The sequence below is a fragment of the Megalobrama amblycephala genome, linkage group LG7 (assembly GCF_018812025.1).
Source record: "Megalobrama amblycephala isolate DHTTF-2021 linkage group LG7, ASM1881202v1, whole genome shotgun sequence".
Lineage (NCBI taxonomy): Eukaryota > Metazoa > Chordata > Actinopteri > Cypriniformes > Xenocyprididae > Megalobrama > Megalobrama amblycephala.
In genome coordinates, this window is record NC_063050.1 from 40,153,039 (window position 1) to 40,171,634 (window position 18,596).

The following is an 18,596-nucleotide window of genomic DNA, read 5'->3' on the forward strand; positions in this document are numbered from 1 at the left end:
CGACTTGTTACACCTCATATATTCTCTAATCTATTTACTTGTATGGTGCCACACTAATTACATGTACAGTTATGCAATGTAATGTTGATTTGTTTATGCATGTTATGCTGGTATTGATAAGTGTGTTCGAATCTGAATCACTGCAGTATATATGAATGATGTATTTATTAGATCACATCCTCTTGTTGGATGCTTTCCAGGGCTCTTTGACATAACCAGGGTGATCTATTCATTGATCTGGTGACGCATGTTTCCTTGCCACAACATTACATGTACCAGCGCCAAAGTTAAAGTGCACCAGACACTATTGCTGCTTTAGAGGGACATGAATAAGATTATGTGCACCTATCTTTATATATTTTACCCTACCTTACCATAATTCATAACCACTAACCACATTTTTGCACTTAATTGAACCATAAATGTTGACAGCTATTTTACTGGAACAGTGTAAAAATAATGTTTGGAGGCATTAAAAAAGAGTCATCTGTAGAGGCTTGTGAGTATTTTGGTGCTGGAGACACTGCAAATGACAAAGTAGACAGCTCATCTCTATGGCAACTGTTTGGTTCTGACAGAAGTATTTTGGAGCCGAAAGAAATCCAGAAGAATTGAGGGTGCCTTTACCTGTTTGAGAATATCCAGTGTGAAACTTCCTAGATTTATTGCATCGATGTGTTAATACAGATGGGTTAAAATGGTCTTCTTAACAAGATTGAAGTTATAATAAGGCTCAAAATGTGTTAAGACACAATAACCTCGTAAGCACAAGTATATAGCAATTCAGTTTAATTAAAAAAATCTAATTCTGCATCATCACATTTTGATTTTGCATGCAGTTCTCATTTCCCATTTACTCTCTGTGCTAAAAATGTATTGAAGTGTATTGAATGTGATAAGAACCTAATGGTAAAACATTAGATTGAACTGAGTTCAGTAAAAAAAAAAAATGTTGCTACACACACACACACACAAGTAGAATAAAAATGATTAGGCATGGTTGAAATAACTTGATCTGTATAATATCACATTTTGATTTTGCTTGTAGTTCTCATTTCCCATTTGCTCTATATGCCAAAATGTATTGAAGTGTATTGAACGTGACAAGAATCTAAATGTAAAACATTAGATTTAGCTGATTTTAATTAAAAAAAAATTCATTTGTATCCTTAAATACACAAAAATGGTAGAGTAAAAATTATTAGGCAATTGGAATCACTAACTTCAGTATAATTAAGCTGTGTGTTCAACTAATCACATATAGGCATGTTTGAATCAATTTTGTGCAACCACTTAAATTAAAAAAAAAAAAAAATCCCATTGCCGTTCCCATGTATATTAAGTGTGTCATCTTATTAAAGGCACAATATGTAAGGTTTTTGCTATAAAATATCCAAAAACCACTAGGCCAGTATTATATGTTTTGTTCACTTGAGTACATACAATATCTCAAATGTTTCCAACTATTTGTAAATCGTGAGAAAATTGTGATTTTAACCAAGGATAAGGGACGTGTGAGTAAGTCGCCTGTCAACGGCGTCATACATGCGTTACCCTCGGTTTCTGGTTTTATTTTGTAGAAACCATGGAAACACCAAAGACGCTTTAATATATTACATGTTTTATTAGACAAGGGAACAACTGTTTGGTTACATTTATAGACAGAAAACTAATTATTGTTATGTAGCTCAACATGTTTAGTCTTATTGTTTAAATCTAGTTTTCTTTTTCGAGAGTACCATGCTTTACCGTGCCTCAGAGAAAAACACTGTTTTGTCAAGTAGCTAATATAGCATAATCAGATGCAGCTTTATTTTTAGTAACAGTCATTTTTTACAGCATTTTCTCCATCATACAATACGTTTTAAAATTAATTGCATGCCATTTATCAACACATCCAACACATCCAGCATATGATATTCTAAAATCGATCTATCTTACTGCAGTGTGCAACAGTGTCTCACAGCCGCCGCCGAAGGAACGCACAGAGTAACGTTATAACATCATTTTCAACTCAGTCAAATTAATCTAATATGATAAACACTGCTGTGTTACCCCATAAACTTAACCGGAGGAAGTGGAAGCGGCGACTGCGGCATAATAAAAGTTCTGCTGCTCGCGAGGCGTGTGTCGCGTTCATCTCTCATTAGCAATCGCTCCAGCGCCCTCGTTCAGCTCCAACATCACTCGGCCCTGCGCTGCTTCATACTACAGTAATGTTAATAATCTCATCCATGAACATGATTTCTGCCCGAGTCCCACCCCGATTCTTTTCCACTGGCTGTGAGGTGAAGACGACATTTCTCAAGATTCCGCGCTCAAACTCGGCGTCATCAAGTTACGCCTTTTTTTTAATAGGCGACCTCTAGTGGCGAAAATCTACAGTTTTACTATGTCATCATCATAACCATGAGCATTATATGAGGTTGCATGTGTTTTCTAAGCAGCATAATTACAGCTCATAAACTACAGCACACTGATCATGCATATGCAAATAAACAAGTACATTCTTGTTTCAGAATATTCATGGTATAGCATCAGTTTTATTATTGTATTTTGTGGTATAAACCACCATATATATACAAATTTTTCTAAAAATGTACAAATAAATAAATGATTAATATGTTGAAAATAATATGACAAATTAATACGACTGGTTTTGGGGATAACATTATTATTCGTGCCAGGAAAACTGACTAAATCAATATCAACTGACCCAGAGTCCTCTGACTTTTAGGTTATTAATGATTGCCTAGAATTAAGCACAAGTACTCCTGTAGCTTTTTCTTAATATGTTTAGCATTTCTTCCAGTCAATTTATGACCTGTGTTGAGTTGTGCAAATCTGGGCTTGACGCTAAGGCATTACAATAAGCCTATGAGATCAGTTTTGGCACCAAGAGCTACTAAGGGGAATAAACACCTTTTCAACTGGTGTAGCACCAGCCAAGCAAACAGCATGCTAATGCTAAACTATGCAGTATAATTACACAGCATGGAGAGAAATAGAGACACAAAGAGAAGCCACAGAAACTAATACTCATTCTATATCTGTATTTCATTCTATAATTTACAAAGGAATCTGTTATTTTAAGTTTCACTGTACCGTTATTAGTATTGCTCTGCTTGTGCAATGCAACCAGACTGTTATCAGAATGCTTGCGTAAAGTTATCACATTGCGCAAAGTCCTTCTATTTCTGAGTTTGTGCTGTTTTCAATGGAGCAGTTTTTAATGGAACAGCTTTAGTCCTCAGGCTACGTCTATGTTTACCTGACCAGGGCACTTAGACAGGTGTCTGCATGTTTGAGAGAGAGACCTCTCTTCCGTCCTTTGTGCCTGAACCTATTTTTAGGACTTAGATGGAAGGTGGGAAGTGGAATAAAACATGTAAGTATTACCAGTATAGTTTGATTAAGTTTTGAAATTAACAATCTTATTTCTGAATGAAATATCTAACATTTTTTGTGTTATGAAAGAGTGATTGTTTATAGGAAACTAAAAGAGAGTGTTGTTAGAATGAGAAATAGAAAGAGACTAGCATGAAAATTGAGACGTTGTTGCATAATCTCACTCAGCATAAAAGAATGACATTTATATGGAGGTGTAACTGGCCACCTTAATAATTTATTCTTATTTAAGTCATCATCTACAAAGCTTTGGGATGTCTGTACAGGCTTTAAGTCATGTAAGGACAATAGTGGTAAAGTAGAGGTTGCAAACATAAGGAAATGCATTTTGTATCCTTTTGTTTGTCTCATTTTTAAGCAGCCAGAATTTTGACAATGCTTAAAGTAGCCAAAAATAATTGCTAAGAGCTTTGTCAATTCATGCATAGGTGGTTTAAGAGGGCATAGCAGCTTTTCGTCCTCACATGCTGAAATATTTTCGTTCTAGGTCATCAGCGTCATTCCTTGTTAATGGGAATACTCGCCTAATTACTAAAAACCATGTTACAGAATGGCTGCTGTTCCCAAATGATTTACCTGGGGAATTATGCAGGTGCTAAATGTGAAATGATGCTAAAGATGCTGTGCAGAAATATGATCAGATATTCTGTAAGGTTATAGTGGTGGAGTATGTTGTCATTTTTGTACAGGGAAAGACAAATGTATTGTGTATCCCATTGACAAAGACACTGTGATTTTTCTGGAAGGTCACTGAAACTTAAGTCCCGGGTTTTCCGATACTAAACGGCTCAGTATTGATTATATAAGTTCATAGGCTATCTTCTGTTGTTGCTGGGGCCCTATAGGCACTGAGAAGTGTTCTAGAAATCCATTCAGTTCAGTCTTAGTACATCATATTCATTCTCTGGATCATTCTGTCAGGGATGGAAGCATTAACCACCCTTCGCTTCACTGTTCTTTTTGCCCAGAGGGCTAGTGGGCAGGCTAGTAAAAAACTGGGTTGATGTCAGTCATTCACTTGTGTGACAATGCCATAAAGCACCATTCCCATTTAAAAGCACATGCTGCTTCATATTTTTTAGCCTGATGGATTTGAAAGCAACGTTCAAAACACATTTGTATGTTTGATAGTTAAATGTTTAGTTCACCCAAAAAAACCCTCATGTCGTTCCAAACCCGTACGACCTTCGTTCATCTTCTGAACACAAATTAAGATGTTTTTGATGAAATCCACAAGGTGTTTTTTATCCCCCATAGAAAGCAACTTAATTAACATCATTCGAGGTCCAGAAAAGTAGTAAAAACATTGTTACAATAGTCAACATGACTGCAGTGGTTCAACTTATGTTATGAAGCGACGAGAATACTTTTGGTGTGCAAAAACATAACAAAAATAATGACTTTATTCAACAAATTCTTCTCTCCTTGCCATTCTCCTGTGCTGTTTTTACATTTAGCGCTTCCAGGTTCTGCATCAAAATGCCGGCTCAGTATTGGCCGATGCTGTTCACGTGAGCAGCATGATGCATGCGTGTGATGCTGACGCAGGAGCCGGCCAATATGCTCTGGTGTAGAACCTGGAAGCGCTGAACGTAAACAGTGTTGGAGAATGATGGGAGAGACGAATTTGTTGAACCACTGTAGTCACATGACTATTTTAACGATGTCTTTAAAGGGTTAGTTCACCCAGAAATGACAATTCTGTCATTAATTACTCACCCTCATGTCGTTCCACACCCGTGAGACCTTCGTTCATCTTCGGAACACAAATTACGATATTTTTGATAAAATCCGATGGCTCAGTGAGGCCTCCATTGACAGCAAGATAATTAATACTTTCAGATGCCCAGAAATCTACTAAAGACATACTTAAAACAGTTCATGTGACTACAGTGGTTCAACCTTAATGTTATAAGGCGACGAGAATTCTTTTTGTGCACCAAACAAAATAATGACTTTATTCAACAATATCTAGTGATGGGCGATTTCAAAACATTGCTTTATGAAGCTTCGAAGCTTTACAAATCTTTTGTTTAGAATCTGTGGTTCGGATTGTGTATCAAACTGCCCAAAGTCACGTGATTTCAGTAAACAAGGCTTCACTGGGGGGGTGTGACTTTACATTTTTACATGTCTAAATATGCTGAGTCCAATTAAATTAAATTAAATCAATCTTTCGCAGATTGTTTGTTTTAAATTGTCACCATCTGATAATGAAACTGACTTTTTCCTGTATAACACAAAAGGAGTTATTAAAATGCCAAAGCTATTTTAGATATGAAAAAAAGAAAATTGAATAAAATTACATAAAAATAGATACAATATGTGTTCAAACTGAACCCTCATGTATTATCTCACAGATGTATGTAACGATCTTGTCAAAGGATAACTTTCATAAGTGCTTGGAAAGAGGAGCAACGCCTATAGCTTGAGGATGATTACTGGGATAGAGTGTTAGATAATATACGCACCACCACATCATGTGTCAGGCTTAGTTTCATACAGTTTAAAACAGTCCATATAGAGCTCATCTTTCTAAGACTAAACCTAAAATATATCCCAAATTCCTGACATATGTGAAAAATGCAAACTTTTGCCCTGTAACCTTAGCCACATGTTTGCACTCTGTCACAAATTGCAGAATTTTTGGAACTCTTTCTTCAAAACTGCCTCTGATGTCCTAAGAATTAATTATTTTCATTTGGGGTTGTTGTGTTGATGTTGGGTAGGGTTGAACATGGTGGTTGGGGGGGAAAAAAGAAAAGGAAAAATAGATAGAATTACTAAAATGTCTGATAGTTTGACACCTTTCCACTGTCTTTTAAAATACACAAAATAAATGTAGCCTTTCATTAACAGGATTTACATTTGTTAATTTAGTTAGCAGAGACTAAAAATTGTCTTTTATTTATAGTAATAATATAGCAGTTCTTTAAGAATTTTAGCCGTGTATCTCTGGCCTTGAGATTTGTGATCTTTCTATCCCAGTGTGATGTCCGCTCCAAGTTATTCCAGTTGACAGGCATGCAGTGCAGCACAACAGGGCTCACATTTCTCGTTAGCCAATGCATTGTGTGTATGTGCACTTAAATGTTAGAAAACTATGGAAATCTGTTGGTGTTTGGAGACAGTGTTGAGAAATGTGACATGTCTTGTAACCTCACCTTTGTTAACCCAATCCAATCGATGTCCCTCTCTTATTCTCATGACACCCCGGGGGTAAGAGGACTGACCCTAACACAGCAAGAATCATTACTGCAGTATGTCTCTCTCTCTCACACACACTCTGTCTCAGGCTATTTGTCTCATCTCTATAATCTGGGTACACAGAGATGTTAAAGCAAGTGTAATTATCAATCTCAGAAGATTATAGTGGCCTTGGACAACGCATGTAAACACACTGCTGTGCAGGCCAGGGTCATGTACGTCATGTTCAGTATCCCTATCTATCTGTGTTGACCACATATAGGAAGCAAGAAGTTGTTACATAATATATAGTCAGTGAATGTACAGTGATATACAGGGCTGTTGTTGGTTGTAAACAGTACTTTTAGGATTTAAAAAAAAAATTTTTTTCTTGTTTTCTGATTCAACTGTTAATTCATGAGACTGTTTTTGTTTCTGCTGGGATTCGTAGTTCCATTAACATTGCAAGACCTCATATTTCAGCACTGAGGGGTTTAATAAAAAATGTTTTGTAGCTTTTAGTCCAAATTTTTTTTAGCTTTGAAGTCATCTTTATGCAGGCTCTATAAGGCAAAATAAAGAACATAAATTTTCCAGATCCCAAATCCCTTGATTGGAAATAAGTCAACACAGGAAAGAAAACTACTTTCATCAAACACTTTCACAGAGTATTAGAGTCCTATAAGCAACCTACCAGTTCTACAATCACTGATTCACTGTCACAGCCATATCACCCTGTAGCCCAAGACTGGTTGTCTACTGAAGCGTATGGTTGAGCCTGGTCAGTAACTGGATGGGAGACCTCCTGGAAAAACTAGATTGCTGCCTTCACGTAATTTCCACTTCTGAAGTCGTGATTACGAGCTCGTCGCATTCAACTTTCGAAATGGGAGGGCGTTCGTGTGCAATTTTAACTAGGAAACTTGTATTTACGATAATTCCGAGCATGTAAAGGGGGCATTAGTGAGGCCAGCAGGGGGTGCTCACCCTGTTGTCTGTGAGGGTCCTAATGCCCCAGTATAGTCCCTGTCCTAAATGGCACCCTAATGGCGTCTCATGGACTTAAAGGGTTAGTTCACCCAAAAATGAAAATTCTGTTATTTATTACTTACCCTCATGCTGTTCCACACCCGTAAGACCTTCGTTAATCTTCGGAACACAAATTAAGATATTGTTGAAATAGTTGAAATCCGATGGCTCCGTGAAGCCTACATAGGGAGCAATGACATTTCCTCTCTCAAGATCCATAAAGTAACTAAAAACATATTTAAATCAGTTCATGTGAGTACAGTGGTTCAATATTAATATTATAAAGTGACGAGAATATTTTTGGTGCACCAAAAAAACAAAATAACGACTTACTTAGTGATGGCTGATTTCAAAACACTGCTTCAGGAAGCTTTGGAGCATAATGAATCAGCGTGTCAAATCAGCTGTTCAGAGCGCCAAAGTCACGTGATTTTAGCAGTTTGGCAGTTTGGCAGTTTGACACGCGATCCGAATCATGATTCGATACGCTTTTTTTCCTCTCTCAAGATCCATAATGTAACTAAAAACACATTTAAATCAGTTCATGTGAGTACAGTGGTTCAATATTAATATTATAAAGCGACGAGAATATTTTTGGTGTACCAAAAAAACAAAATAACGACTTATATAGTGACGGCCGATTTCAAAACACTGCTTCAGGAAGCTTCGGAGCGTTATGAATCAGCGTGTCAAATCAGCTGTTCGGAGTGGCAAAGTCACATGATTTCAGCAGTTAGGCAGTTTGACACGCGATCCGAATCATGATTCGATACGGTGATTCATTATGCTCCGAAGCTTCCTGAAGCAGTGTTTTGAAATCGGCCATCACTAAATAAGTCATTATTTTGTTTTTTGGGCGCACCAAAAACATTCTCGTCGCTTTATAATATTAATATTGAACCACTGTACTCACATGAACTGTTTTAAATATGTTTTTAGTACATTAATGGATCTTGAGAGAGGAAATGTCATTGCTGGCTATGGAGGCCTCACTGAGTCATCAGATTTCAACAAAAATATCTTAATTTGTGTTCCGAAGATTAACAAAGGTCTTACGGCTGTGTAACGGCATGAGGGTGAGTAATAAGTGACAGAATTTTGATTTTTGGGTGAACTAACCCTTTAATAGACACGCACACGGCAGACATTGTAAGTCCACAAGGCCGAAAGTCTATAAGAAGTGTGCCATTTGGGACAGGGCCACGGTGATGGGGACACTATATTATACCAAGCACTGTCCTTCAGTTGAGATGTTAAACCAAGGTCCCAACTGTCTGTGGTCATTAAACATCCTTTGGCACTTAAATTAAAAGAGCTGGGTTGTAAATCCTGATGTCCTGGCCATATTCCATCCATTGGACCATATTAATCATGGCCTCCTAACAATGGCGTAACTTTGTTTTAAAAAATGGGTGGGACAGGAGTGTCTGTTTGTGTATTGTGGGGGATGCTATATCAGATATGTACAATAAGAATGGTAGAAAATAATAACATCGCTATGTCCACAAAACAATTTCCATAGTACATTGAGAACTCATGTGTAATTCATTCTTACATCTACTGTATCTATAATACAATATATTGTTAGTCCCAAGATTCTTCACATTAGTGAATAAATACATAGATCTGCAATCAGCATTCGGATTCCTTAATGGTCTGGTGGTAGAACTTTTGTTAAGTGTGTCAGAGGTTCCGGGTTATAATCCGCCTTGTGTAGTTTTTTTTTTCCTCATTAAAATCAAAGATGTTCATCAATGATTGTATATCAAGAGCAGGGACACGTTTGTGCATTTTGTTTTTTGATTTCACCGGAGAATAAAAGAATAGAGTCTCTGCAACGGCATTAAGCGATTGACATGTCTGTGTGAAGACAGCGCACGAGCCAAAAGAGAATGTTCCGCCACTTATAACATTGGCAACAAGCACTCAGCATGATTTAAAAAACAACACATTCCAGTGCCAGATCGCATCTTATTTAACACAAATGAATGTCAATTGAATATGTTTCATTTGCATTAGGTATATCCATGCGACGAGATGTTTCAAAAAAGTTGTGGGGACAATATTGACCCTGACAAAAGCTATTGGAGACATGTCCCACCCGTCCCACCCGCAAATTACGCCTAGGCCTCCTAATAATCCCTATCCACTGAATTAGCTCTGTCTCTTTCCTCTCCACCTATAGCTGGTGTGTGGTGTACTGTGGCTGCTGTCGCATCGACCCCCTGATATGATTGTAAAGCACTTTACAGTAGTACATAGTAAAGAGCTATTCATTCATTGTGTGGAACATTGTGTAGATGTATGTTGAGACTAGTTGAAGGGGGTCAAATAAGCATACAAAGTAATATGTTATATAATAATTTTCTTTTTAAACATCTCATTAGTTTTAAAGGAGAATATGATCCGATTTAGTCTCTGTTCTGCATCATTAAGTTTGCTCATCTCGTTCTCCGGAGTGATATAAGAGCTTGTGTTGTCAGCAGCTCTCTCAGCAGTAGCCATATCTGTCACATATAAGCATATTTTAGGAAAGTCAACGGAGGAAATTTTTGCCTACAACTTATTTATTGTCATGTCAATTAGAAAATGCAATTATCATTTGTGACATTTTTAAAAACTATAACCAATGTAACCTACCATTACCTGTATATGATTGACACCCGCAGTCCCATTCAATACTTCACAAATAATGCTTGAATTTTTGCAGTGTCATGAGATCATGCACCAGCTTTTAGAAAGGGCACAGATGCATTTTGCCACCCACTCATCCTCCCAACCCTGGTAGATATCAGCCTGTTCTTTGTGTTAAAAGATGACTTTTGGTATATTCAGTGAAAGGTTTTTGTGAGCAGAACAATCAAGGCTCTTGGTCGGGACCATTCAGCATTTGTCTGGAAACACAAGGCCACCATTGTAGAAGTAACTGTCACCATTGCCTTGTGTGTGAGAGAGAATGCCCTGAATATCAAAATAAAAGCCTTCTCCTTTTATTAGCTTTTATCCGACCTACATTATCACCCACATTTAATTGAGAAGTGTGACTCTGACATAACACAGACTTGATTGTGCAGGTGTACTATCATGTGTGTGCCTAAAGAATGCGTAGAATGCGTAGCGTTGAGTAGAATCCATTACTCAAGCAGCCTGACAGATTTCATGCGTAAACTTAGAGAGAGATAAAGATTATTATATTATATTATATTATATTATATTTTTGTTAATATATAACAATAGTTAGATATAAAAGCTAAATGTATAAATCAACATGTATAATGGCAGCTCAATATATTATCTAAGCTGAACATTCATTTCTTACAGAAGCAAAAAAAAAAAAAAAAAAAAGAGTTTGTAGAGGTTTGTGCTACATTCTCTCCTTTGACTTTTCCTATATAGAAGAGTAATTACCAGTAGGGGGCAGTGCAAGTGAAATTGCCAGTAGGGAGCAGTAGTGCTCTTTTTTTACACATCCCTACAAGACAGCATTTGCTTTATATTATAAAATATTATATCTCATCTAGATTTGATACATTTTAAGGTGTTTTTTAGTATTTTTTTTTCTTTTTCAAATTCAACATTACCTTTGGAATTTCTTCTTCTTATGTGATCCTGCTTTCCCTGTGTTTATCTCAGGCTCTATAATCTTTAAATATCTAACAGTACAGATCAGGACTAGATGAAATGCAACTGACATGCTGTTATCTTTTCTTGTTTTTAGAGCCATTAAAAGGGTATCAGCAAAACCATGGATGCCATCTTCTGAATGATCAAAGGAATAGACTTTCTATGATGAGAAACACCTTAATCCCATCTTCTACAAAGTTGAGTATTTACTGTCCATCAGTGCTGAATTGGATCTAACTATGGGGGATTTGACTGTATGATAGTGTCTCAACCCGCGTGTCTCATGGAACTACCATCAACAAACAAGTCTGAACTTCCACCACCTGTGCTTCCCAAGAGACCTTCTCAGGGATCTCAGCATGGGATGTGTCTCCCGTTACACAGTAGTGACCAGAGTAACAATGCTTTCACCTCTGAGTCCTCCCTTTCATCATCAAGAACCTTGCTTCTGTACGACAGAGGTGAGACATCACCGGACTCCATGCGTAGCTTGAGCAGCCTGAGTAGTGCCAGAACAGATAGTCCTCTGGATGTGGACATGCCAGACGTGGAGATGGGAAAAGCAACAGCCAGCAGTGATGATTCAGGCATACAGAGCCCAGAGTGCAGACCAGACTACTGTGAGGACAACGACAACTCTGTGTCTGTCTATCTGGATGCTAATGAAGACTGCTGGAGTGACAATGACAACAATAATGTCACTTTCGTGGTGGCACAGAAGGTTGGTCAAACTAATGGTGATGATACATCCTTGTGCTCTTCAGGAAATGGTGGTGGCGATGATGATGAAGACTCTAAAGAAGAAGAAGACGATTCTTTTCTTTCTTTACCCTCTGTAGATTTAATGATGAGAAGCCAAGTTGTTGTCTCCACCAGCTCTGAAGTTGAAATGCCAAACAGTGTTTTACTAGACATTTCTGAAGGCCAACAAGCAGAAGTGCCTAACATGGCTACGGTGAATGAACCCCAGAGGGAAGTTGTCTACGAAAATGGGGAAGTCTCTGGTGAGTTGTCATCAGCCATTCAAACAACTGACATAATGAATGAGGCAGTGGTGTCTCTTGAAAACAAAGTCTTTACTCCCATAACAAGTACCAGAAATATAACTTCTTCTCACTCATCCATCTCAAAAGAGGACAACAAGCCAAAGTCCACAGCAAAAAAGACCAGTGATCTGGCAGGACATGTTTTTGCCAAGCCTCGTGCAAGGGCTCCTCTGACCAAAGCCACAAAACCTGAGGTGAAGAGGTACCCCAGGCCAGACCTGAGGAACGTGAAGGCCAAGATCATCTCCAGGGCTGCCTCTGTCCCAAGATCAGCCAATCCAGCAAAAACAAACCCGAATGTTAAGCAGTCAGCTTCAGGAAGTGTGAAAGTTCCTGCTAGTAGGAAGGTGGAAGATAATGCTGTTGGAAAAAGAAGCAGATCATCATCAACCCATACACGAGGGAAAGAAACAAAGACTTGCCCAAGTGCAGAGGTTGCCTTCAATGGCGGTCAGGAGAAAGATGTAAACACTTTATCCTTGCCAACACAAGGAGAAGAAACAGCAATGAAGTCACAACGTCCTCCTTCAACCGATTTTAAAGATGAAGGAGAACCTCAACTTGACAAAGAAGCAGGGGAAGAAACCTTTAAGAGTAACAGCAAGGTTAGTGATTCAGTTGTCATCTTATTCAACTTCTCTCCTGCAGTTTAATTATTGATTGTTATAACTGACTTTTTTTCATCTAATTTTTTAAGCTCAAGCATAAAAAAAATCCATTTGTATGTTAGAAAGACTTATATCTCTGGAGAAATTTGAATTATATTTATTAAATTAAAAAAAAATAGAGAAAAGTTTTTGCATTTTGATAACACTTTTAATTAACTTTAATTTAACTTTAATAAATTATTTATTTACATTTTACTATTATAAACTATTATAACTATTTTCTACATTTAAAACCATTTTTTATTAACAAAATAACAGTAGTTACATTAGGAACAGTAACTTGTATTATTAAAACTTTTAATAAGGTTTATTACTATTACTGTTATTAAAATATAAAATATTATTTAATTAACTTTTATTATTATTATTAATAATAATAATAAAACATTTTTATTATAGTTTATTTAAACCTTATTAATATTAAATCATTTATTCATGTTTTTAGTACATTTTAGTAAAAACAAGGTGTATTTCAATTTTTTATAATTTTACTATTGCTATTATTTAAAGGTTTATTAGTGTTTTTTTATTATTTATCAAAAACTATTACAATTAAAGCAATTATTCGTTTTTTTATTTAGACTTTTTTTTTTTTACATTTAGAATGTGTTTTAGTATTATTATGAAAACATTTAGTTACAGGTTATTTATCTAAAGTTAATCATGATTAAAACTTTTTAAATATTTTATTTAGTACATTTAATTTTCACATTTACATGTCTAATGAAGCATCTTTTGATTAGTCAAATAAGTTGCACTGGGATGCAAAGAAAGAGTCAGACTGAGACCTTAGGCAGTTGAAACTTGTTTATTTTTAATCACCAATAGAAGAAATTATTAACGTTTAGGAATCATTGATTCACAACTTGTGTTAAATGTGATCCGACAGACCTTTAAGATGTTTGTGTCCATTTATAGACATGCATCCAAATCTGAACTGAAATGTTCATTTAAACCAACATATTAATAGCAGCTGTCTGTTTCCATGTCAATCTTCTCTTTATGTAGAGAACTGCTTCAACGAGTCCGGCTTTATACGTGTCATCACATGATTGTGCTATGCTGTTACTCAGGCTTAAATGTGTTATTAGCTTGGGTCGAACCAAATACCAAGAGTTAATGTAGACCTAAAAACAGGTTTTTCAAATGTAAATACAGTGATTAAAGTTTTTCTATATCTGTTCACTATCCAGAGTCTTACAACAGTTGCTTTTGCATGTTTCTGCTTTATTATCACTGTTAAAAAACACCCAAGAGCCAGTTCCCTCTCTCACTTTCCTGCCTTTTTCAACTTGGTTAGAGAACATGAGTGAGATGTTTTTGCCAGTAAAACAACTGTCTTGGAGGGAAAAGAACAGAATGCGGAGGGAAACATTCTTTAGTAGACTCATGAACACTGATTCAGACAACAGAATCTTTCCACAAACTCACTCCATGTGTGTGTTGAGTGTTTAAAAGCGAGGGGGAGAAAAGGAAAAGATCTGGGCTGGTCCTGGCATCAGAAGCCCTGAGGGAATAACACAATAGAAACGTTTTTCCCTTTGCTTTTTTCTTTTTTTTCTTCTTCTGCTTTTTGGAGCTGGCAAGTCTTATTTCCCCTCCCTCCTTTCCGCTCCTCCTCCCTCTCCTTCACCGCTCTCGCTTCTCTCTCTCTATAACGCTGCACATTTTCTGTCTGTTTTGTGGAATGGCCAACACTATGGTTACCCTGCGGCGCCCAGAGTTGGGATCTCTCGCTTGGGATGCTGTCACTAACCAACGACTCTTTCTCCAGACTGTATCTTCCAAGCTGGGACCATCTCTAGGGACTAACAGTACATCCACTTCTGGACCCCCAGAACCCAGACTGAAGCCCTCTAACAGAGAAGCCCGACCCACAGGTAGTCTGGGTCCACCGGGAGGCAGAGCGGTTCAGCCAGCTGGTGAGTTTTGCTTGTTTAGCACACCACATGCACAGAACATATTCTCAAAGGCATTGTTTAAGGAAGTAGACAGAGTGAACGCTACAGTGGAAGAGCCATTTGTTTCGTTTAGTGTAATGTTTTCTGTAAACTTATACTGATATTATATGTGTGATTATTTTACCTGCATCACTGTCACAGTTCAGGTAACTGTGCTAGAGTGAAGAAGCTAAAATTTACTGCCTTTCTGCTGCACATTTGCTATTTAATTTGATACTGCATGGTTGTGATTTTTCAATGTGCATAAATATTGTTTATATATAAAGCAAATGTAATATATTTCTAAAAAAGATTTATTTATAAAGCTAATTAAGCTAAGCTAATAATTGTTATTAGTTATGATTGTAATTGTACTTTTTTGGGGGGGGGGGGGTCAGGAAAATATATATTTTTTAAAGAAATTAATATTTTTATTAAGCAAGGATGCAATAATGATCAAAAGTGAAAAACAATTGCAAAAGATTTTTGTTTTTAATACTGTTCTTTCCTGAATCCTGAAAAAATTTATTACAGTTTCCACAAAATCATTAAGAAGCACAACGGTTTTCAACATTGATAATAATAAGAAATGCTTCCTGAGAACCAAATCAGCATATTAGAATGATTTTTGAAAGATCATGTGACACCGAAGACTTGGTAATGATGCTGAAATTCAGCTTTGCCTTCACAGGAATACATTTTGAAATATATTAAAATAGGAAACAGTTCAAATAATATTTCACAATACTGTTTTACTGTATTGTGAGCAAAGTTTTGATAAAACAGAAAAAATCTTGCAAACCTCAAATTTTTGAACTGTATAATAATATAATATAATATAATATAATATAATATAATATTTTCTTGGATTATTTTTATAATTTATAAAAATTAATTATTTTTTATTATTTTATTATTTATTTTGTCAAATAATTGACTTCTATCTCTTCTTCAATTACTAACAATTTGACAAAAATAAATGATAATACCCGGAAATAATAAAACAATATAAATAATTACCTAAACCCAAAAGTAGGGAGGTTTCAACATATTTAACTTCTAACTTTTTGCCTCAAACATGCCAAAAACGAACTTTTATAGTGGTCCTCATTATTTTGAAGGATCATAAATATGTTTCTTGCTCTAAATCGACTGATATCTACAGGTTTGTGTGAGAACTGGGGTTGGCGTTTAGCCAAAAAATCACCTCCATATAAAAACCATTAGGTCTATGAAATGTCCTTCCTTACTATAGTGAATCTAACATGTGTCTATGTTATCGAGTGAGCGGAAAGCTGCAGCTGGTGTTAATAAGCCTGCAGAATTCAACACTTCAGTGTCCAAACTCTGCGTAGTGTTACGTAACTCTCCTCTCTTTCTGTGACCACATGTTCAGCATTTAAAGCTATAACAAACACTTGAGTTTAACACTTCACACTTAACTATCTCATATTGTCCATTTATCTCTTTGTCATTCTCTCTCTTTCCCTCCTCCCATCCCATCGTGTGTATGTCTGTCCATTTATGTGTGTAGCCTAAGGCAGTTTTCCTGTTCTGGTCAGAAAAAGACATCTCATTGTGCTCAGTGTGTGTATGTGTGTGTATGTCTACACTTTTGAAAAGTTTGGGGCTGTCCCGTAACTTAACCTTCCTCTGTGACGCATCCTTTTCTTTCTCTGTCTCTTTTTGCATGTTTCCTCTTTCTTTCTTTACATGTGGATGCAGGGATATGTTTGGGTGCATGTGGTTTCAGGGGCCATATTCTATATGTTTGTGTGTGTCATGTTTCAGTGTCAATGAAAAGTAGGATTGAATCAAGGAGAGAAGGTCACATTCCTCCTAGACAATCGTCGTCTTGTTTCTTCACAGAGACCACAGGCCCACACTGTGACTTTTGCGCCACAAATTAATAGACAATCAGGAGAAAGTTTTGTGTTGAAGGATATCTGTTACTGTGGGGTCAGTCTCAGGAAACAGTGCCATTTTTTACTCTTTTTAGCTTATAATGCAGAGGACATTTGAATATAAATAATTAATTTAATGGAAATAAGGGACTGACATAATAAAGGTGTAAAGTTTCTCTTACAATCTTTATCAGTTTTTTATTTTTATCAGTTTTTATAATGTCACTTATTGGCCACATCAAGCTGAATAGTTCAACTTTGTTATGAGGATAAAATTAGTGATTTTTTCCCATAAAATATTGTTTTTTATTAATCATTTTTATAATTATTCTTTGTATAAAGCAGAAGATTATTGATTGTAATAAGTTGTTGGTTAAGGACATATTGCACCTTCAATAGCCTATGAACATATTAAATGCCTTATGCAATATGTTCATATATAGATTACACTCAAACATGTTTCTGCTCAACAGTTATTTTATTTAGATTCTTATTTATATTTGGATATCATAAAAGTAAATCTTGGATAATAGGCCTAAACTACCTTTCAAAACTTTGGGGTCGGGTTTTTTTTTTTCTTTCTTTCTTTTTGAACAAAATGATATTTTTATTCTGCATTAAATTGATAAGAAGTGAAAGTGAAGACATTTTTAATGTTACAGAATATTTCCATTTTACATAAATACTATTCTTTTGAACTTTTGATTTATCAAAGAATCCTGAAAAGAAAGTGTATTACAGTTTCCACACAAATATTAATCTGCACAACTGTTTTCAACTTTGATAATAATAATAAGAAATGTCTCTTGAGCACTAAAATCAGCATATTAGAATGATTTCTGAAGGATCATGTGACACTGAAGACTGATGCTAAAAAATCAACTTTGCCATCACAGGAATAAATTAAATTTTACATTTTAGTGAGAGAGGGAACTGGCTCTTGGGTGTTTTTTAACAGTGATAATAAAGCAGAAACATGCAAAAGCAACTGTTGTAAGACTCTGGATAGTGAACAGATATAGAAAAACTTTAATCACTGTATTTACATTTGAAAAACCTGTTTTTAGGTCTACATTAACTCTTGGTATTTGGTTCGACCCAAGCTAATAACACATTTAAATTACAGGTATTTTGAATTGTAATGATATTCGCAATATTACAATTTATGATATATCATCATAATAAATAAATATCTTCAAATTTACATATGACACTATTTCCTGTGAAATATCCTGTAAATATCCTGTTCGTTTTGCCACAAAAATGTAGCTGCACCACTTTCTATGTGTTTGTTTGCTTTCCTTATCTTATTTTAATAGTTGATAGTGATCAGACAAGCACTTTCAGATTAAAAAAACAAAGTCAAGACTTTGCCTGGAGGTGAACAAGCAAAATGTAGTACCATGTGTTCTCCAACAGGTGGCATTTATCCCATTTATTATTGGTCTCACTGCTTTTGAATTCAGTGCCGCTTAAACACTTTGGAAAGGAAAGAGCAGGGGGTTCAAAGAGTGGTTTCTGGATCAGACTGTGGAGAAAGTGAGGAATTTCTCTGTACCAGACCAACAAATTCAAACCTGCATGTAAATACACCAGCTGACATAATATGTATTTGTGTTTGTTGGTCTCCATAGCAGTGCCCCCAGATGACCTTACATTATGTACAGTACAGGATGTACTCTTTAATTAAAAAAAAAGCACACACAATTTCTACCCACTGGAGTGAAACAAGTGTTCTCACACATAGGAACTGATTTGTAGTGTAGAGAGAGAAACAGGATACAGGAAACA

General features: G+C 36.1%; 1 protein-coding gene across 2 annotated transcripts in view; it reads left to right on the top strand.

Moving 5' to 3' along the window:
- mtus1b (microtubule associated tumor suppressor 1b) overlaps positions 1–18,596 on the top strand; it is a 61,551-nt gene that overhangs the window by 8,015 nt on the left and 34,940 nt on the right. For both annotated transcript variants that reach the window (XM_048197441.1, XM_048197440.1), the window contains 2 exons: positions 11,342–12,898; positions 14,736–14,883. In XM_048197441.1, coding sequence (XP_048053398.1) covers positions 11,504–12,898; positions 14,736–14,883 — 1,543 coding nt within the window. In that variant the 5' untranslated portion in view covers positions 11,342–11,503. The remainder of the gene's footprint in view (positions 1–11,341; positions 12,899–14,735; positions 14,884–18,596) is intronic.